We start from the raw sequence: 23,588 nt of genomic DNA, 5'->3' as shown, positions 1-23,588 counted from the left end.
CTTATAGGTAAGATTTTACTCCTTACTTCCCTCCCATCATCTCACTTCTTATCTTACAATGTCCTTTACCTCTCTTTGTGCCCATGAGTACCCACCCTTTACCAATCATTTCAATTTTGATAGGGATTGCATTGAAGCTATAGATCTCTTTGGATAGTAGGAAAATTTTAACATATTAATTCTTCCAATCCATGACCACAAGATAACTTTCTGTTTATTTGTGTCTTCTTCAATTTATTTCATCAATGTTTATAATGTTCAGAATATGGATACTTCACATCCTTGGTTAAATTTATCCCTAGTATTTTTTGTAGCTATTATAAATAGAATTGTTTTCTTGATTTCTCTTTTGAATAGTGCATTATTAGTATATAGAAAGGCTACTGATTTTTGTACGTTGATTTTGTATGATGTAAATTTAATGAACTTATTTATTAGATATAACTACATACACATATATATCCATATATAAGTATATTTATATCCTTTAGGGTATATATAAGATCATGTCATCTGTAAACAGAGATAATTTAACTTCTTTTCTGATTTGGATGTCTTTCCTTCATTTTTCTTGCCTAATTTTTCTGGATCAGACTTCTAGTACTAAGTGGCTAGAGTGGACATCCTCGTGTTCTTCCTTTTTTTAAAGAAAAGACTTTCAACTGTTTAGCATTGATTATGATGTTAACTGTAGACTTGTCACGTGTGGCCTTTCTTATGGTTAAGTACATTTCTTCTATACCTAATTTGTTGAGTGATATTTTTTAAAGTTTTAAAATTGTATTTTTATTTGACAAATAACAATTATATATATGTATGAGTCATAATGTGATGTTGTGTTTTATATTTAAAATATGAATTGATTAATTCAGGCTGATTAACAAATCTATCACCTCACATACTAACATCATTTAAAATTTACTCAGCAATTTTGAGATATAAAATGCATTATTATTTATTATAGTCAGGGAGATGCTGAGAGGTTTTTTTTTTAACCATACAAAGATGTTAAATTTTGTCAAATGCCTTTTCTGCATTTATTGAGAAGATCGTATGGTTTTTATCTTTCGGTCTGTTAATGTGGTGTATCACATTTATTTATTTGTGTATGTTGGACCATCCTTGCGTTACTGGGGTAAATTCCACTTGATCATGGTAAATGATCCTTTTAATGTACTTTTGCATTCAATTTATGGATATTTTATTGAGAATTTTTGCATCTATATTTATCAGGGATAATGACATGTAATTTTCTTTTCTTTCAGTGTCCTTGTCTGGCTTTAGCATCTGGTGCTACACAATGAGATTGGGAGTATTCCCTCCTCTTTAATTTTTGGAAGGGTTTGAGAAGGATTGGTGTTAGTTCTTCTGTAAATGTGTGATAGAATCCAGCAGTGCAGCCTTCAGATTCTGGGCTTTTCTCTGATCAGAAAATTTTATTACAAATTCAATCTCCTTACTTGTAATTGGTCTGTTGATATTTTCTATTTCTTCATGATTTGGTAATGATAGGTTGTAGTGTACAGGAATTTTTCCATTGTATCTAGTTTATCCAGTTTGGTGGGGAATAATTGTTCATAAGAGATTTATGATCATTTGTACCTATGTGGTATCAGATGTAATGGTTTCTGTTTTATTTCTGATTTTATTTATTTGAGTCTTCCTTTTATTATTCTTTTAGCCTAGTAAATGCTTGTCAATTTTGTTTATATTGTCAAAAAATAAGCTTTTAGTTTTGTTGAACTTTTCTATTGTTTTCTACTCTTTCATTTATTGCTGCTTTTATTTTTTTATATCCTTCTTTCTACTAACTTTGGACTTAGTTTGTTATTCTTACTCTAGTCCATAAAGACATTACATTAGGTTGTTTATTTGAGGTCTTTTTTCATGTAGGTATGTATTTCTCCATATATATATATACATTGAGAATATACATATATATAAAACAATATATATATAAAGCAATATATATAGAGAGAGAGAAAGAGAGAGTGTGTATATATACACACACACACACATACATATATACATTTCTTTAGGGTCAATTCCAGGGAAATTACTGTGTTCTTTTGATAGTTATATATCTCATTGTGTTTGTTTTTTTAAGCATTGATGTCTGCACATTAGTTTTTCAGAATTTGCAGGCTTATTTTGGTACAGCCTATAAGGAATAGAGCACAAGAGCACTGGCTGGGTGAAGTTCAATGGTTCTGACACAAGAGAGGATGTGTCTGTGTAGTCTCAGTGGAGCTCCATTAGCTGAAGTCATTGTTGACAGATTGCAAGGATTCTTGGCAGGCAATACTGTAGATGTTCACAGTGGAAGTGACAGTTGATAGTATCTTCATTGGCAATAGCTGATAAGGTCCTCCTAATCTTTTTCTCCCACTGGAGAAGCTGTGGCTGATGGGATACCCTTTGGCCCATTCCAAGTGACAATGGCACTGGTGTCTGATGAGTGGTGTTCCTGGAGTGGCCATGAAACTGAGGCCTGAAACATGCATACATAGAGGAACTATGGCTCTGGAGTCCAGGGTGGTAATGGCACTGGTACCCAGGGTGCAGGCACCCTCACTGTCATGTTGGTAACAGTATGTAAGACACAAGTTCTTGTGAATCAGACAGGGAATCAAGACCAGGAACATAGTATGCACAGAATTATAATGTCTCCAGTGTTGGGTCAAGGTCTGTATCTCTGGGTGAGTGGGTGCCCAGAGAATGGACACACTCTGAGAGATTTTAGCTATAAGGCCCAGAGTGTGAGGTAACTCACTGTGGTGACGGATCAGGTTTCTGAGACACGAGTGGGTACAGTTCAGCAATAGAGCCTAGGTCTAGAGTGTGGGCACTCATGGAAAAGCTGTGGCTCAGGGGTCAGGGCATGTGCTATATTGGGAGACGAGGTGGCTACAGTCTGAATGGGCCCAGCAGCAGCTACTACTTGAGGAGTTCTGGGGTGTGCAGCTGCATCTCCTTCTCTGAGGTTTCCCAACAGGAATGGCTATTGGTTACCTCAGTGGCAGAAGATGCCAGTGTCCTCTTATTACCAGATTCTAATAACTTGAAAATTTTGAACAATATTGAATAATGGTGGTGATAACTGGCCATGGCAGACACATTAGTTTCCCAGTCATGATTCTTTTTTTTATTCATAATTAAAATTGCATATTCTTTGGGATAAGTCAGCTATGTCCTCCCATAGAGGTTCAAACTCTGTCAAAAAGCACTAGTCTAGGCCGGGCGCGGTGGCTCACGCCTGTAATCCTAGCACTCTGGGAGGCCGAGGCGGGTGGATCGCTCGAGGTCAGGAGTTCGAGACCAGCCTGAGCAAGAGCGAGACCCCGTCTCTACTAAAAATAGAAAGAAATTATCTGGCCAACTAAAAATATATATAGAAAAAATTAGCCGGGCATGGTGGCGCATGCCTGTAGTCCCAGCTACTCGGGAGGCTGAGGCAGTAGGATCACTTGAGCCCAGGAGTTTGAGGTTGCAGTGAGCTAGGCTGACGCCACGGCACTCACTCTAGCCCGGGCAACAAAGTGAGACTCTGTCTCAAAAAAAAAAAAAAAGCACTAGTCTAGGCCAATCAAAGATCTTTCATTTCACTCATTAGGTACTAGGTTATCAGTGGGCATATGCTTTGTGCCAGAGATTTGTAGTGTCTTCTGAAAACCTGTTCTCTCATTCTTCCTTAGTAATAGACACTTAATTCAGTCAGGGCACACTATACGGCTGACCTTACTATTAGAAGAACCAAATAATAAAAAAGCCATATTATTGGGTAGCTCTTTGGTAAGGATTCTTTATTGGAGCTGAGTCAGTGGAGATTTATTCCCTCTGGCATAGAATATTACACAAAATAAGTAAATATGCTTTTGTTTATTATGTTTATTTATCCCAGTTTGAAAGTCAGCCTTGTGTACTTATATTCCTCAAACTATTTGGTTTTAAAGACTACTCTTCGAATTTGTATTAAAATCATAAATTCTTTATTGGAGCTGAGTCAGTGGCAAGCTATGCCCTTTGCCTCTCCCCGACCCCATATTTTCTGGGGTCTAATTTGGAAAAGAGAAATAACTTAAGTATTTAACACAGAAATAATTTAACTAGTTACTCAAGTGACAGAATGTCTGAGATTTTAAACAGGGTGTGTTCAGAGGAACCAAAGATTACCATCAATTGGAAGTCACCATCACATCTAAGCTAGAGGGGCAGGAGAAGAGGTAGTCTTACCAAAGCCCAAGGGATGGGGTGTTGGGTATTACTTTTCTATTAATATTTCTTCCCCAAAAAATTAACACAAATTAACAGACTTTTATGTAAATCCCTTGGGAGGGTAAAGCTAAAAGGAATATTATACAAAATAAGGAAACATGTTTTTGCTTTTGTTTTTTTATTCCAGTTTGAAAGTCAGCCTTGCATACTTACAGTCCTCAAACTATTTGGTGTCAAAGACTGCTCTTTACAGTTGTATTGAAATTGTTTTTCCATTGGCTTTTCCCTCTGGCATCTTATATTTGTATTCATTATGCTATTGAATTTACTGGTTCATTCTTATTTTTTGCCTTATCGAGTCAAAAAATTAGAACTCTATTTTTCTAATTATTAACATTACTTAAACTATGATGTGTTCATGGTACCTGGCTTTAATAATAGTATAAATTTATGAATTCCATGAATTATCAATGCCTATTAAAATCATATCTAATAGTAGTCATATGATTTTATACTTTTTTTAATAATGAATATGTATATTGAATGTCTATGAAAAAATACTCAGTGATTTTATATGTCTATTTTGCTGTAGATCTCTAATTATCCTCACATGTTACAATAACTTTAACTGTGAATTTAAAGTAATTTAGTATTAATTTTGTCAGAATAGGTTATGATTCTAACATTAAATAGTGAAATGCGGCATTCTACATAATCTATTCAAATTATCATATCATGGTATTTGAAAGTTGTGCTACTTATGTAGTGCTAAAGCCTAGAAGTTCTGTGCAGAGCTAACATGATGGAACAGTAATTTTCTCATGGCCCCTTGCATTTTCTGATTTCTCAGGGTGTAAATAATAGGATTCAGTAAGGGTGTGATAACAGTGTAAAATACAGGAAGCGTTTTATTGCTTGCCAAAGTACTGAATGGCCAGGCATAGATAAAGATACAAGGTCCAAAGAACAGAGTGACCACAATGATGTGGGCAGACAATGTGGATAGAGCCTTGGAGAGCCCTCCCGATGATTTCTGTCGTACAGTGAGCAGAATGACAGTGTAGGAGACAAGCAAGAAGATGAAACAGATAAAAGAGAGCAGCCCGCTGTCAGCAATGACAAATAATTCCAGGGCATATGTTTCAACACAAGCAAGCTTGATCACAAGGGGAAGGTCACAAAATACGCTGTTTATGACATTGTGGCCACAGAAAGGCAAGTTCACTGTTAATACCATCTGGCTCATGGTGTGTATAAAACCAATGACCCATGAAAGCATCACAGACCCCTTCAGCAACCTGTGGTTCATGATTGTCCTGTAGTGCAGGGGTTTACATATGGCTACATATCTGTCAAAGGCCATAACTAGCAAAAGAGTCATCTCAGTGCCCCCAAAGAAGTGCATAAAGAACATCTGGGCCATGCAACCCCATACAGAGATGGTCTTGTGTTCACTGAGCAAGTCTGTGATCATCTTGGGTGTAGTGGTGGTGGAGACACACATGTCCAAGAAAGAGAGGTTTCCAAGGAGGAAGTACATGGGAGAATGAAGAGTCGAACTAAATATCACGGTGACCATAATGAGAATGTTTCCCACCACAGTGGCACCATAGATTAAGGAAAATGTCACAAAGAAGAAAATTTGAAGTTCCCATCGTTCAGAAAATCCTAGTAAAATAAACTCGGTCACTACAGATCCATTTTTAGCATCCATGTACCCAACTCAGAGAGGTTCCAGAAGTTCTTATATATGCAAAAAGAATAAAAAAATAAGCCACAGTTAGCACCAATATTTTCTTATTTCTGTTAGTTGGAGATAATAATAGTTGATGCTATGAGAGCATATAATTTTAAGTATATCAACATCAATGTTTATAATTTGAGATTAGTTTATGTATCTCATCTCGTTGAAACAGTCTTATAGACAAAGCAACTAAAAAGCATTTCAAGGAGTGTAAACTCCATTTTCTAATGTCTGATTCTATCAAATGATACTCTCAGCAACTGATCTTGACTTGTTCACTAATTTGTTCACATATAAAGATTAAATAGTAATTAATTACTATTTATGTTGATTTGTATTATTATACTATTCTGTACCTACATTCCTTGAGATTATGTTATCCCAATATATAAGGAATATAGGATTTATGTAATGTAATGAGGGATTACATTGTCCTATATCTCTGAAGTAGTTTACAAAGGGCATTCTATGGTCCTAAGACAAACAAATAAAAACCAAGCACACACACAATTTAGGGGCTAATTTATACATGAAAGAAAGTCTTCAAATTCATTAAAAATAATTTTTCTTTTTAATTTCTCTTATCTATTATACAGGCATACTTTGTTTTATTGTGTTTCACTTTATTGCTCTTCACAGATATTGCCTTTGTTTTTACCTACCTTCCTTCCTTCTTTCCTTCCTTCCTTCCTTCCTCAAACTGAAGATTTGTGGTGACTGTGTGTACAGCAAGTCTATTGGCACCATTTTTCCAACACCATGTGCTCACTTCATGTCTCTGTGTCACATTTTGGTAATTCTCACAATCTTTCAAAATTTTTCATCAATATATCTGTTATGGTCATCTACGATCCCTGACCTTTGATGTTATTATTTTAATTATTTGGGGGCATCACAAACTGTGCCCACAGAAGATGCAGAACTTAAGCAATAAATGTTCTGTGTATTCTGACTGCTCCACCCGCCAACTATTCCTTCAATTCTCTCTTCCTTGAGCCTCCCTATTCCCTGAGACACAATGATATTGAAATTAGGCCAATTAATAGCCTTACAATAGCCTCTAAATGTTCAAGTGAAAGGAAGTGTTGTGTATCTCTTACTTTAAATCAAAAACTAGAAGTGATTGAGTTTAGTGAAAAAGAAATGTCAAAAGCTGAGATTGGCCAAAAGCTAGGTCACTTAGGCCAGTTAGCCAAGTTGTAAATACAATGGAAAAAAAGTTCTTGCAGGAAATGAAAAGTGCTACTCCAGTGAACACATGAGTGATAAGAAAGTGAAACGTCTTTGCTGCTGATAGGAAGAAAGTTTTAGTGGTCTGGATAGAAGATAAAATCAGCCACAACATTCCCTTAAGCTGAAGCCTAACCCAGAGCAAGGCCCTAGGTCTCTTTAAATCTATGAAGGCTGAGAGAGGGGAGGAAGCTTCACAAGAGAAGTTGGTTCATAAGATGTAAGGAAAAAGCTACCTCTATAACATAAAAGTGCAAGGTGAAGCAGTAAGTGCTGAGGTAGAAGGTGTAGCAAGTTATCCAGAAGATCTAGCTAAGATAATTGATGAAGGTGGGTACACTAAATCAGCAGTCCCCAACCTTTTGGCACCAGGGACTGGTTTCATGGAAGACAATTTTTCCACAGATTGGGGTGGAGTAGGGGGTTCAGGTCATGATGTGGGTGATGGGGAGAGGTTGTTAATACAGATGAAGCTTCACTCACTCACCCGCCACTCACCTCCTATGAGTGGCCCCACTTCTTAAGTTTCATGAAAGACAAATTTCCCACACGGCTGGGGGTGGGGTGAGGGGAGTTCAGGTAGTGATGCATGGCCCAGTTCCCAACAGGCCGAGGATTGGTACCAGGCCGCAGCCCAGGAATTGGGGACTGCAGCACTAAATGATAGATTTTCAGTGTAGACAAAACAGCCTGCTATTGGACAAAGATCCATCTAAGACTCTCATAGCTAGAGAGGAGACATCAATGCCTGGATTCAAAGCTTCAAAGGACAGGCTGACTCTCTAGTTAGGAACTAATGCAGCTGGTGATTTTAAGCTGAAGTCATTGCTCATTTACCATTCCAAAAATACGAGGACCATTAAGAATTATGCTAAATCTACTCTGCCTGTGCTCTATAATTGGAACAACAAAGCCCCAGGAAACAGCACATTTGTTTACAACATGGTTTACTGAATATTTTAAGCCCACAGTCAAGAATTACTGCTCAGAAAAAAAGATTTCTCTCAAAATATCACTGCTTATTGGCAATGCACCTAGTCACCTAAGAGCTCTGATGGAGATGTACAAAAAATTAATGTTGTTTTCATGTTTAAAACACAGCATCCATCCTTCAGCCTATCCATCAAGAATTTTGACTTTCACATCTAAATATTTAAGAAATTTTGTAAGGACATAGCCACCATAGACAGTGATTCCTTTGACAGATCTGGGCAAAATAAATTGAAAACTTTCTGGAAAGGATTCACCATTCTAGATGCCATTAAGAACATTTGTGATTCATGGGAGGGAGTCAAAATATCAACATTAACAGGAGTTTGGAAGAAATTGATTCCAACCCTCATGAATGATCTTGAGGGGTTCAAGACTTCAGTGGAGGAAGTAACTGCAGCTGTGGTGGAAACAGCAAGAGATGTAGAATTGGAAGTGGAGCCCAAAAATTTGACTGAACTGCTCCAATCTCATGATAAAACTTTAATTCATGAGGAGTTCTTTCTTATGAACGAGCAAATAAAGTAGTTTCTTGAGATGGAATATACTACTGGTGAAGATGCTGTGAATATTATCAAAATGACAAGAAAATATTTAGAATATTATATAAACTTAGTTGATAAAGCAGTGGCATATTTAGGGAAGATTGACTCCAATTTTGAATGAAGTTCTACTGTAGATAAACACTATAAGACAGCATCACATAGTACAGAGAAATCTTTTGTGAAAGAAATTGATACGACAAACTTCATTGCTGTTTTATGTTAGGAAATTGCCACAGACACCTAACTTTCAGCAACCACCACCTTGATCACTTGGCAGTTGTCAACACTGAGACAAGACCCTCCACCAGCAAAAAGGCTCAGATGATCTCTAGTATTTTTTAGAAAGTATTTCTTAAAAAAGGTATGTATGCTTTTAATCATAATGCTATTGCACATTTAACAAGTCTATAGTATGGTGTAAACATAACTTTTACATGCACTGTGAAACCAAAAAATTTGTGTGACTTGCTTTATTGTGATATTTGCTTTGTTGTGATGGTCTGGAACTGAACCTGAAATATGTCCCAGGAAGGCCTGCACTGAGAATTTCAGGGGAAATGGACTCAGCCTCAGATATTTTTGAGCTTGTTTTGTCAAATCCTCTGTGTTACCATTGTTCACAGTGAGGAACTTGTGTGGTGTGTATATGTGTTTGTAAATGGTGGTTTTATTAATAAAAGTAAAGAGTAAAGTGATTCAGTCCTAATGTACAGGTTCTGCTTGGGTTGTGATGTATAAACTAAATTTTCTTTAATCAGTTTTTTAGACATTGGCATAGAATATAGGGTGATCAAAAGTGGGCAAATAACAATTAAGTGATTACTACGTGCTGGGCTCCATTCTAAGTGTTTCACATATATTAATGCATTTAATGCTCACAACAATACCATGATGTAAGTACTATTATTGTCACATATAAGGAAACTATGGTATAGAACTGTTTAATGGCGTTCATGGTTACACAGCTAACAAGGATGAGAACTAGCATTTAAGTTGAGTCAGTTTGACACCAGAATGTGACCTTATATCAATATATCAAATTGCCTCCAAAAATAAAAGGATATATGTTTACAGCCAAGTTATTAAGTACTGATTGAATCTATATGTTTGATATGAATTCCTTAAGGGGTATGATTCGTCAAGTATGTTGAGATCCCTCTGTGTTACAATTAACTGCACTGTTTTTCTTCTACAGAATGAATCAATGCCCTATATCTAGACAGTTTACAATTTAAAGAGACATGATTATCAAACAAAAATAGCAAATAAACCGTGTGAGAAAAAATTTAATTTAGTACGGGGTATACGCAAAATGTTGTAAGAGTTTTAGAAGAATGGAGATCAGTTACAAGTGACACTTTTAGATATGACTTCAATATTGGTTGTTATTATTTTCAAAACACTTAAAAAATTTCACAGTCAGCAAACAAAATGAGATGAGGCATGGAGAATATGTGAGAATCTATAAAAAAAAGAATTAAGAGCAGTGAATAGGAAGAGTGGTGTATTTAAAAGGTACTGAATTAGGATGTCTAGATGAATAGGAAGTGTCTGTTCTCTTTTCTCCAATGAACTGTACTTCTCTCCCTGTTTTCATTTCTCCTCAGTTCCTCATCAAAATATCCTATCATTGTCCAAACTTAACTTCCTCAATTGTTTTCCTGTCTTTGATATTTTTAAGAAATGGCTAATGCTTACAAATTAGAGAAAAGAAAGATAAAAATGATGCTATTCCTGTAGGTCAACATGAGGGACAGACTGAGTGGGTGCTCAATGTAGGTTTTGTCCCAAAAAGGCATGGAAGGATGGCCATCGCAGCACACCTTCTTTGCAGGATTATGTTACATGCTTACTATGTAACTGAAAAAGCATTTTGCTTTTGAGGCTTTTGCGACAGTGATTGTAATAACTAGATATTTTATGCTTTGGACAAATGAAAAGGGTTGACAATTGCTAGATGAAATGAATATGCCAGCTATAAATTGGATATGAATAACTTTGCTATGTGGAATTTTATGCCCTGCGATACAATGACAACAGAAAAAATTGCATAAGAAATCAACATAATTAAGCATAAACTGATTAAAAAAGCTTTATTTTGGCCTTTTATTTTATTTGAGAGCAAAAGCTGGCATTTATTTATGCTGATGGCTTTCCCAGCATTTGCTTCTCTTATTACTCTCTTCCATTTCTAAGCAAGCTTTCTAAAAATATTTCTTCAGGTCTACACATAATACAGTACACCTGTTATATTATTAGTGTGCAAAGACAATGTAAATGAAAGGAAATAAATTATATAGTTTAGATAGACATTCTATTAGGGAGGAAAATTTTCTTCCCTTTGAATAATCGGTTACACATTTTACTATAACTACTTTTACTCAACAATTTATGATAAGTTCTGGGGGAAATTGAAGGTAGAATAATAATATTAGAGCTAGGGGGAAACTTGGTAATCTATTATTCTTCACATCTTATTTAATAAGTAAAAAATAAAGACCTACACAATTAAGTAAATCTTCCCAAGTCTTACAGGCAGGACGACTCCAAAAGGATGTGGTATTAGGTGAGATGGTGTGGGTACAGGCTCCTGGCCAGCCGCAGGATAAGCACTAAGGGGGTACGTGCTGAATCTGAGCCATTCGTGTAAATCCAAGATTACACTCCCAGGAGATTTACACATAAATTTCTACTAAGAAAGCAAGAAGGCAAGACTTGTTTATTAAGTAGTTGGATATGAACATTTCTGCTCTTGCCCATGTGTATACAATACATATTACTTAATATAAAAATAATTTATTCAAGCAAATATTTGCTTCTTTTTTAATTATAGCCGTTTGAAGAAAATAATTTCAATCTTGACTGATTTTATGCTTTGCAAAAATTATCATAATTATGCTAAAACAGGGATGGATTTCAAAAACATTATGCTTGGTAAAAGAAGCCTGATATACAAAAGACCACATGTATAATTCCATTTATATGAAATGTCCAGGAAAGGCACATCTATAAAGACAGAAAATATATTAGTGGTCACCTTGGGCTGAAGAAGCCCTGCAAATGAGCATAGGGTTTCTTTTTGTAGTGGTGAAAATGATTTAAGAAAAGATTGTTGTGATCGTTGCACAACTCTGTAAATATAATAATAATCATTGAAATGTGTACTTAATGAAAATCAGTGAATTTTATAGTGTATGAATTATATCAATAAAACTTAAACCATTGTACTTTTCTTTGCTGTTTTCCACAAGTTAAAATTCTTTTAATAAATTAATTTAGTAATTTTAAATGCAGTTTTCTAGTACTATCCAGCTGCTTGAACTCAGATATATTTCACTCCAAAACAGTCAAGGACATACTGCAAACCCAACTCAATCTTGTTTTAAAGTTTCTTTAAGTGTCCTATTTTAATTTATATTTTTAGCTGCCTTGTATATTTAGAAACTTGCTATTATGCTTTTCTTACTATTTAGAATACTCATAAGGAAATTCCTGAATTATTCACATATTCTATGTTGTCTTAGATATGAACATCTTCTAAGCACTTCTCCCTCTTTACTTATCTAAGATTTATTTGTATTTATGGTGAGTTTTACGTGGTGATTTTGTAAACGTATGGTGATGGTCACAAACTCTCTCTCTTCAGTTCTTTCTACAATTGCCAATATGATAGATATGCTTATTTACATGTTCACTCAACACCTGAAAGTTGATGAAAAAATCCCCATTCTGCAAAAATTATGAGTTGCTCACTTTTCCATTATTTTCAATGATAGTATGAATTTTTTGAATTATCAGGATTTATCTTTCTTAATTGTATTCATCATACTTAATTACTTATTATTTACTGCCAATTTTACTCTGCAATATCATTTGATGACATATTTCCTTTCAATTTTCATAGAAATTGTTGATTCCAACTCTCTATGAAATATTGTTATGTGTTCTCCCAGTTAGAGAGGACAAATCCTCTCTCAGCCTTATCTTAGAAGCCAAAGACTTTTCTTTCCTGTCCAAACAAAATTGATTAAAATACCATCCTCAATATATTAAATTTCTAATGAATTAGAGCTCTACAATATTTTCACTTACTTGTTTTAAAGGCACAGTATAAGGAACAACATGTTCAAGAGATTGTTCAAAATTTAAAATGTGCTGTTTATTTTCTGTGATGCTCTGCATATGTTTCTGCATACTACGTTCTGCCTCTTTTAAAAAGATATGAACCACTTTGGGTGCAGATTTGATGGAGCTTTGGGAATCCAGATTTCACTGGGAGTTGTTAAAGCACTGAGGCATCAGCCTTCATATGACCAGAGAGATGTTTGCACCTAATTTATGGCCTTCAGTGTGCTGTGGTTCTTTCTGAGTGATGGCTTGATTAAAATAGCCATAAGAGTGTTGGGTGATTGGCTGTGAAATACTGACTGTAGACAGCTTTGATTTAATGGACCTTCCTTTCCCTCACCTTACTCTCAAGTTATCCTCTTATCTTCTATCTAGCAACTTTGTGGGTAACTTTTAAGAATAATTTCCAAACTTCTCTGAGCCCAATTACTTAATATAAATAATTTAATGTGTATATGTTATAAATTTACAATTAAAATTCCATATTATATGCAATATAAAACATTAAGAAAGTAGAAATTTTAAAGGCAAATTACATTAAATAACTTAAAATTTGATATTATAAATGATACAACTATTTTGTGTTCACTAAAATATGAGTGTTTTTTTTTTATTTAGGTACTTTGCTTGAGATATTCAGAGAATATCTATATATGGTACAAACTAGTGTCATAATAATTGCCCATTTTATCATAACACATTATAATAAATACTTGTTTCATAAGGTATTATGTTTACAAAATTAATCATATTGATAATTCTGGTATATTTTGTACCAGGTCCTGTATTGCCCAGATTAATAGTTCTTTATTTCCTGTTTAAATATTTACCCTAAGACACTGGCTAGGCTAAAAAGCTGTGATTGTTGAAATATTCTTTCCCTGTCCCACATGTTTAATACTCTCAATTCATATTCCTTTTTCTATATATTCATTAGTAGCAGGGATTGTGTTTATCATGCACTTTACCTCTAGTTTAATATCTTATTTTTGGTAGATTTGATGAATTTTCTTCCTATTCTCTAATGTCCTTCAACTTTCTGGTGTTGAATATACTCTCCCTTGATTTCCTCTAAATTTACTGGGGGACAAATGTAACTGTTTTAACTTCAAATTTGTTTTCTGGCAGCAGGAGTACTTATAGTGTAGATATTGTTCTAAGAAATAAAGAAACTATTCATAAGTCATTTACAAAGGGGCTAAAATGTGGCCTTGAAGATAAATTTGGATTCAGAAAGTCTCAAACCTTTATTGAACTCATACTGTATGTCAGGAACCTGTCCCGAGGGAGCCCGAAGTCTTGTCATTGAAGACTGACCCCAAATAATGCAATGCTGAATGTAATGATGTAAGTTTGACATCAGTCAAACTCTGTTTTGTGGAGTTTGCAAATTTCTTGTAAAAGAAACCACCTCTCCCAAAAGAGGCAGTTGCACCTTTAATGATAAGTATAGACTTTAATAATAAGCACAGAGAAGCTAGAAGAAAATTCTAGGCAGAGATAATGATATCTAGGAAGGCATGGAAGCCTAAAATATTTTGACATATTATGTCAACAAAAAATATCTAGTATATTTTTGAAGTATACCATAGAATGGTGGGGTGGTGAAGAAGGGAAAGTTTTTGATGAGGACAGAAAGGTTAGGATAATAACTTTGAAGGGTCTGAAATATCAATCAAAGCAAATTGGAATATATTCTATAGGTAGCGGGCAACTGTTGAAGTGATAAAATAGAGCCTATGAAGAAATTGAGTTTGCCTAAGGTCATGTTAATTTCACTAAGGAAAAATTACTATATTGTTCCAACAATGTAGATCAGGAATAATGAAAGATTAGCCTAAGGCCATGGAGGGTGATGGAGAGGAGGGCATGGTTAAATTATCAGGTAGAATAGTGAAAATTTGGAAACAAAGTTGCATCACTGATGACAGTGCATACAGAGTAGAGTGGTGAGCTCCAAGATACTGTCTGAAGATTTTCTGCATCAGAATTAGATGCTTTTTTTTTTTTTTTTTTGAGACAGAGTCTCATTTTGTTGCCTGGGCTAGAGTGAGTGCCGTGGTGTCAGCCTAGCTCACAGCAACCTCAGACTCCTGGGCTGAAGCAATCCTACTGCCTCAGCCTCCTGAGTAGCTGGGACTACAGGCATGCGCCACCATGCCCAGCTAATTTTTTCTATATATACTTTTAGTTGTCCAGATAATTTATTTCTATTTTTATTAGAGATGGGGTCTCCCTCAGGCTGTTCTCGAACTCCTGACCTCAAGTGATCCACCCGCCTCAGCCTCCCAGAGGGCTAGGATTACAGGCGTGGGCCACCGCGCCCGGCCAGAATTAGATGCTTTTGAGATAAAAAGTGGGGACTTTTGGAATGGCAGAGTGAGGAGCCTGGTGGAACCTCTTCCCCCACCAAAAAAATCTGACTAGAGAAACTTCTAAAAAAAATGTTTTATAGTCTCAGGAAATTGTCCTAGGGCATACAGAAAATGGAGAAGCATTCATTCAAGAAAATCTATTAAATCTCGATAAGAACAGCAGGCTTGTGGTTTTAAGCCAAGACCATTACCTCCCCTCGCACTTCTCTCCTAGTCTCATAATATGGAAGCTCTACTCCAACCAGGTGTAGGCAAGAAGACAGGACTCCTCCCCACAGCTCTCAGTCTAGGGCTTTGATTTTATACCACAAGGGGTAAGTGTTGCAGAAGCTTCATTTCTTGTAGACTCCAAGGAGAGGACTGAGACTGTCTCTCCCTACCCAGCACCTAGAGCAGAAGCTCTACTTCAGAGAGGCCAGGCTGAGAATAGTAGGACTCTCTCATCACCTCTATCCTCTAGCTTCCTTGTGGAGCAGAAGTTTATGCCAGAAAGAGCCAACTGAGATGACCAGAGGCTCTGCTCTGCAGGGCTATGACTTTGGGAGCAGTGGGCTACTGCAAGAAGCAGAGGCAGAAAAATGTAAGGTTTCTCCCTTTTTTCCACCTTCCAATATCACATGAATGTCTTTCACTGGTAGAAACTCATAGGAATAAGTTTGCAAGAGTTTAGAAAATGTGATTTATGAGCTTGTAGTTCTCTATCATAGAGAGGAGACTATAGAAGAACTAATATGGGGCTGAAAGTCAATGGACAAAGATTCAGAATATTCCCCTTCCAGCTACTCAGCATCCATACACACCATCTACCTTTATTTAAACTTGAAAAAAATGACAATACCTTCAGTCTAAAGATGCATCTACCCTGCATACATGTTAAGAGACTCTTCATCCTTTCCTCCAAATGGAAAGACAAAAATTCCCATTGGCTATAAGAGTTTTTCCAACATTTTCTTCTAGAATTCTAATAGTTTCACACCTTAGGTTTAAGTATGTTACCCTCTGTTAGTTGATTTTTATGATAGGTGAAAGGTGTGGGTCCTGTTTCAGTCTTCTACATGTGGCTATCCAGTTTTCCCAGCATCATTTATTGAATAAGGATTCTTTTCCCCAGTGTCTGTTTTTGTCTGCTTTGTCAAAGATTAGATGGCTATATGAGGATGGTTTTATGTCTGGGTTCTCAGTTCTGTTCCACAGGTCAATGTCATTGGCCTAGGCAAAGAATTTATGAACAAGACCCCAAAGGCAATCACAGAAACAACAAAAATAAATAAATGGGACCTGATCAAATTAAAAAGCTTCTGCACAGCCAAAGAAATTATCACGAGAGCAAACAGACAACCTACAGAATGGGATAAAATTTTCACATGCTACACATCCGATAAAGGGCTGACAACTAGAATCTATTTAGAACTCAGGAAAATTAGCAAGAAAAAATCAAACAACCCTATCAAAAAGTGGGCAAATGACATGAACAGAAACTTTTCAAAAGAAGGCCGAACAATGGCCAACAAACATATGAAAAAATGCTCAACATCTCTAATCATCAGGGAAATGCAAATTAAAACCACAATGAGATATCACTTATCTCCAGTGAGAATGGCCTTTATCAAAAAGTCCCAAAACAATAAATATTGGCATGGATGCAGAGAGATAGGAGCACTCATACACTGCTAGTGGGATGGCAAACTAGTGCAACCTCTGTGGAAAGCAATATGGAGATACCTTCAACAGATACAAGTAGACCTACCATTTGATCTAGCAATCCCATTATTGGGCATCTACTCGAAAGAACAAAAGACATTCTATAAAAAAGACATCTGCACTCGAATGTTTATAGCAGCACAATTCACAGTTGCAAAGATGTGGAAACAATCCAAGTGCTCATCAATACATGTGTGGATTAATAAAATGTGGTATATGCATACCATGGAGTACTACTCAACTATAAGAAACTATGGTGATAAAGCACCTCTTGTATTTTCCTGGATAGAGCTGCAACCCATTCTACTAAGTGAAGTATCCCAAGAACGGAAAAATAAGCACCACATGTACTCACCATCAAATTGGTTTCACTGATCAACACCTAAGTGCACAAGTAGGGATAACATTAATTGGGTGTCCAGGAGATGGGAGGGGGGAGGAGGAGATGGGTGTATACATACATAATGAGTGCGATGTGCACCATCTGGGGGATGGACACGCTTGAAGCACTGACTCGGGGCTTGGGGGAGGGAGGACAAGGGCAATATACGTAACCTAAACTTTTGTACCCCCATAATATGCTGAAATAAAAAAAAATTCCCATTGGTTACTATATCCATTTCTGTGTGGCACTGATATCGTTTCTAATTGGGTCATAATTTCACATAAATATTCTGTAACTTAGAGACTAAACTGTAAAGTTATTAATCACCATCTCCTTGAAAAGGAAAAACAAAAGAAAAAAAGAAACTGGAAATTTGTGAACGAATATAGCTTAGGAAAAGACATTCTTAGTTTTATAATCATCATTTTACTAATGGATTGTGAAACTCAATATTCACGGCTGCCTTCTTTTAGTGGTTATTGTGTTCTTCTTTATCTTCATTCAGATCTCTGATGATAGTGATTCTTTACTTAGTGGAATGAATCAAATTTTTATTTTTCCTGAGTTATGTAATTTTCACTTACTTTTATTACTTGATATGCAAATACTATGAGGTACGACAGCATATCACTTGGGTTTTAGACATGATCTTCACTACCCTATTGTATAACAACAATCCTAGTACACTTTGATAATTGGCATCAATTATTTTAGCTCATTTAATAAGTTCTTTTCTGTTAAATCAGAGGCAAAAAGAAACTGAAAGTCTTAATAACTGTTTTTACTTTCAGAGTAATGGAAAACTATCTCATTCTCTACTCGGAAAGATTTACTCATTGGAAACTATGATCTGTAAGAAGAATACAGAAAATAAAAATTTATAAATGTTATTAAAATGTACATAGAAAAATATTTTTAGTTTGAAAAGCATATATTTTGTAGTTAGGTATATGATCTGATTCTGGGTCTAGTACTTAAAACTTCTGTGGCAAGTCTGTAAAATTTCCTAATGCTCAGTTTTGTTTCCTGTTGATAATATAGAAGTAACATCCTCTATTTTCATTGTTGTGAAGATAGAAGAAAATTCATGCAAAGTGCCTTATATGTGAATAGAACTCAATAAATGATATTTAAAATATAATTTATAGACAAACATAAAATTACAACATACGAAAATGTTATATTGGGATAGTTTGTACTTAGAGGAAAAGTCAGGATGTTTTATTGCACATATGCTTATGTACGGAAGGATTGTCATTTCCCAAAATGTGGCCTATGTTTGGTACAAAATCATACACCTCGATGTCTTGATGATGTTGATGGTGATAATAAAAATTATGATGCTTTTAATGATTATAATATTTCAGTTAAAAGGTTGATCTGGAGCTCACATGCTTGATCTTTATTTTTCTTAATGCTTTCTTCATGTCTTTATTCCTGAATGCGTAGATGATTGGATTTAAAAGAGGAGTAAAAATTGTGTAAAACACAGAGAGCAGTTTATCAGTGGAGACACTGCTGAATGGCCATATGTAGATAAAGATGCAAGGTCCAAAGAACAGTACCACCACTGTAATGTGGGCTGAAAGAGTAGACAATGCCTTGGAAGACCCCCTGGAGGAGTGACGCTGGACAGTAATCAGAATGACGCCATAGGATATGAACAGAAAGATGAAACAGAACAGAGAGAGTATTCCACTGTTTGCAATGACTAATAGTTCCAGGATGCTGCCGTACGGGAAGAGAAAAGCAAAAAAGTCCCGCTTTAATATTTCACGCTCGCGGCCCCTCGCCTCGGTGCAGGTCCGCGTCTGTCCCTTTAAGAGATAGGGCTCCGGCACCGCGGAGGCCTGCCAGAGTTCAAGGTCCTTTCCGCTTAGCTGTGGGAACCGAAATGGCCACCGCGCGTCCGTCGGTCGCAGGCGCCAGGGGAAAGCGTTCAGAGCTCGGCAAGAGACTCCTGGAATTAATTAACGAATTCAGTAATGTCTCAGGTTACAAAGTCAATACACACAAATCAGAGGCATTCATATATGCCAATACCATTCAATCGGAGAACCAAATTAAGGACTCAATACCTTTCAAAATAGCAACAAAGAAAATAAAATATCTAGGAATATATTTAACTAAAGAGGTAAAGGACCTCTATAAAGAGAACTATGAAACGCTAAGGAAGGAAATTGCAGAACACGTAAATAAGTGGAAATCCATACCATGCTCATGGATTGGAAGAATTAACATCGTTAAAATGTCTATACTACCCAAAGTAATCTATAGATTCAATGCAATTCCTATTAAAATACCAACATCATTTTTCACAGATTTAGAAAAAATAATTATACACTTTGTATGGAATCAGAGAAGACCCCGTATAGCAAAAGCAATCTTAAGCAATAAAAACAAAATGGGAGGTATTGATTTGCCAGACTTCAAACTATACTACAAAGCTGTGGTTCTTAAAACTGCTTGGTATTGGCACAAGGGCAGGGACACAGACCAGTGGAACAGAACAGAAAACCCAAATATAAAACCATCCTCATATAACTATCTAATCTTTGACAAAATAGACAAAAACATACTCTGGGGACAAGAGTCCCTATTCAATAAATGGTGCTGGGAAAACTGGATAGCCACATGTAGAAGACTGAAACAGGACCCACAGATTTCACCTCTCACAAAAATCAAATCACGGTGGATAACAGATTTAAACCTTAAATGGGAAAAAATTAGAATTCTAGAAGAAAATGTAGGAAAGACTCTTACAGACATTGGTCTAGGCAAAGAATTTATGAAGAAAACCCCTAAGGCAATCGCAGCAACAACAAAAATAAACGACTGGGACCTGATTAAATTAAAAAGCTTCTGCACAGCCAAAGAAACAGTCATGAAAATAAACAGACAGCCTACAGAATGGGAAAAAATTTTCGCATACTACACATCAGATAAAAGACTGATAACAAGAATCTATTTAGAACTCAGGAAAATCAGCAAGAAAAAATCAAACAATCCTATCAAAAAATGGGCAAAGGACATGAATAGAAATTTTTCAAAAGAAGACATAAGAATGGCCAAAAAACATATCAAAAAATGCTCAACATCCCTAATCATCAGGGAAATGCAAATCAAAACCACAATGAGATACCACTTAACTCCGGTGAGAATGGCCTTTATCAAAAAATCCCAAAACAACACATGTTGGCGTGGATGCGGAGAGACAGGAACACTCATACACTGCTGGTGGGAATGCAAACTAGTGCAACCCCTATGGAAAGCAATATGGAGATACCTTCAACAGATTCAAGTAGACCTACCATTTGATCCAGCAATCCCATTATTGGGCATATACCCAGAAGAACAAAAGTCATTCTTTAACAAAGACACCTGTACCCGAATGTTTATAGCAGCACAATTTACAATCGCAAGGATGTGGAAACAACCCAAGTGCCCATCAATCCACGAATGGATTAGTAAACTGTGGTATATGTATACCATGGAGTACTACTCAGCTATAAGAAATAACAATGATACGACATCTCTTTGGTTCTCCTGGAGAGAGCTGGAACCCATTATACTAAGTGAAGTATCCAAAGAATGGAAAAACAAGCATCACATGTACTCACCAGAAAACTGGTTTCCCTGATCATCACCTAAATGTACATCAGGGAAGGATACCAATTGGATATCAGACTGGGATAGGGGGTGGGGGGAGGGGATGGGTGTATGCCTACATGATGAGTGCGTTGCACACCCTCTGGGGAATGGTCATGCTTGAAGGTGCAGACCCTGGGAGGTGGGGGGGGAGGGGATGGAGGTATGACTACATGATGAGTGCCAGGTGCACTGTCTGGAGAATGAGAACGGACGTGCTTGGGACTCTGACTAGGGGGGATGGGTGGGACATGGAAAATGTATATAACCTAAACTTATGTACCCCCATGATGAGCTGAAATAAAAAAAAAATATATATATAATGCTTATAAGGATAAGAAAAGAATGTGTATGGTAGAACAATAGGAAAATACCAATTCCCTTAGGAAGCCAACTAAAAACATGAAGAAAATTAAATCCAGGTTCTTCTTCAGAGAAAAAAAAAAAAAAATAGTTCCAGGATGTAAGTGTCGGTGCAGGCAAGTTTGATCACTCGAGGCAGATCACAAAAAAAGCTATCCACAACATTGGGACCACAGAATGGCAAAGTCACTGTGAAAACCATTTGACTCATAGTGTGCACAAATCCAGTGGTCCAGGAGAGAAGTGCAAGTCTGATGCAAACACGGTGGCCCATAATGTGTTGGTAACGGAGGGGTTTGCATATAGCAAAGTATCTATCAATTGCCATAGCTACAAGCAACATCATCTCACTTCCACCTAAAAGGTGAAGGAAAAACATCTGAGTCATGCAGCCCTCATAGGAGATGGTCTTATATTCACTAATTAAGTCATAAATCATCTTAGGAGTAGCAAAGGAGGCCAGGGACATATCAATAAAGGAGAGATTGGCTAGTAGGAAGTACATGGGAGAATGCAATTGAAGGTCCAATTTCACTACAAAGATAATGATGAGGTTACCTAACATGATGGATATGTAGATAATGGAAAAAAATAAGAAAAATAAAATTTGTAACTCGTGAGACTCCGTGAGTCCCAATAAAATAAACTCAGACACCATGGAGTGATTTCGTTTTTCCATTTGTTTGGCTGTTGACATATATTACCTAAAACAAAATAAAAATAGATTAAATTCTGTAAGACAAAATTGAGAGATGAAATACATTTTTGCTCAACTCTGCTTCCTAATAGCCACTGAAATATGCAAAAAGTATCAAAAATATTAAACAACAATAAATCCAAAAAAATTTAAAAAGTAGGCATACTTTCTCAGTAAAGATTATGAAGAATATCTGCCATAAATCAATGTGTTTGAAGTAAATTGAAGCCATCAGTATATAACTCATATCTATGCTAATCTTGGAAAAGATAAATATCTCAGTTGGTAACAGGATGTGGAACTTCCCTGCCACCTTTTTAGAATTTGAGAAACAAATGTACTGGTCCTCTATAAGCAAGAAGAGGGCCCTTCCATCTTGAAATCTATGTCTAGACTCCAAAATAGTAAAGGACATGTAATTGAAGGAGAAGCCAAATGGTTTTCTAATTGAGAAGGACTAAGAAAAATGAAATTAATTACATGGAATATGGAACACTGACAATCTAGGAGTCGCTTATGTAGTTACTGCTGAAAGTCAGATAAGCAGAGATGATAAACACAAGAAATCTTTTAGATACATGAACCTATGGTTGTTGAAGTTGAAATGGTCTCTCACCTTCTTTTTCCCTAAGGTGGAAGAAGGGTCCAAATATCTGTCCCATAGGCACAGACTTTACATTTGGGCCTATGCATTTAGTATATTGGGAGATACAGTGCTCAGAGATAATAATGAATGTTTGCTGCTGGCTTCCTACTACCTCACTGAACTTACTTTCTCTAACAAGTAGCCGAGCGTCCAATCAGATTTCTAAAACCATTCACATAATTTATATGGATATTATAAACACAGAACTCTCATAGACACACAGGGATCTACAGGGAACATCTCCGTGTTGTTCTAGATGGGTAAAGCATACCCATGTGTAATGCCTAGTCTTCATGGATTCTAGTTTTATGCCTAGAATATTTTTTATCACTCTATTATGTTAAAACAGAGAAATTAACTAGCAATTGGTGGAGGAGGGAATCACATCCCAACCTCACTTCTCATAAGAAAATAAATTTCAGAGACATAAAAGATTTACATCTGCAAAGACAAAACTATGATATTAGTAAAAGCAAACATGGTTAAATATTGTTTTAACATAATACAGTGATAAAAAAATATACTAGACATAAAACTAGAATCCATGAAGATAAAGACTCATATATTTGGCTATGGAAATGAAAAAATAAGAAACAGTAAACACAAGAAAAAGATGAGACTATATTTTCCACACATGAAGCAAAGAGATGGTAACCTTGATTTATAAATAACATTTAGCACTAAGTAAGAAAAGGTTAAAGAAACAATGGGGATATAGAATCTCTTATGTTCTCCTGGATAGAGTTGCAACCCATTCTACTAAGTGAAGTATCCCAAGAATGGAAAAATAAGCACCACATGTACTCACCATCAAATTGGTTTCACTGATCATCACCTAAGAGCGCATTCAGGAATAACATTAATTGGGTGTCGGGCATATGGGGGGGGAGGCGATGGGTGTATACATGCATAATGAGTGCA

At 36.1% G+C, this 23,588-nt stretch overlaps 2 protein-coding genes across 2 annotated transcripts; both read right to left on the bottom strand.

The window, feature by feature from the left end:
• Positions 1-4,990: 4,990 nt before the first annotated feature.
• LOC123640644 (olfactory receptor 4L1-like) lies at positions 4,991-5,929 on the bottom strand. The gene has a single exon (XM_045555227.1). It carries the CDS (start codon positions 5,927-5,929, stop codon positions 4,991-4,993), a length of 939 nt encoding a protein of 312 aa, XP_045411183.1.
• Positions 5,930-18,680: 12,751 nt separating this feature from the next.
• Positions 18,681-22,003, bottom strand: LOC123632079 (olfactory receptor 4K13-like). The gene is made up of 2 exons (XM_045542230.1): positions 21,426-22,003; positions 18,681-19,041 (listed from the first exon to the last, which is right to left on the bottom strand). Exons 1-2 carry the CDS (start codon positions 22,001-22,003, stop codon positions 18,681-18,683), a joined length of 939 nt encoding a protein of 312 aa, XP_045398186.1.
• Positions 22,004-23,588: the final 1,585 nt, after the last annotated feature.

The sequence above is a fragment of the Lemur catta genome, chromosome 1, assembly GCF_020740605.2.
Source record: "Lemur catta isolate mLemCat1 chromosome 1, mLemCat1.pri, whole genome shotgun sequence".
In the NCBI taxonomy this organism is placed as follows: domain Eukaryota; kingdom Metazoa; phylum Chordata; class Mammalia; order Primates; family Lemuridae; genus Lemur; species Lemur catta.
This window is presented reverse-complemented; position numbering and strand designations above follow the sequence as displayed.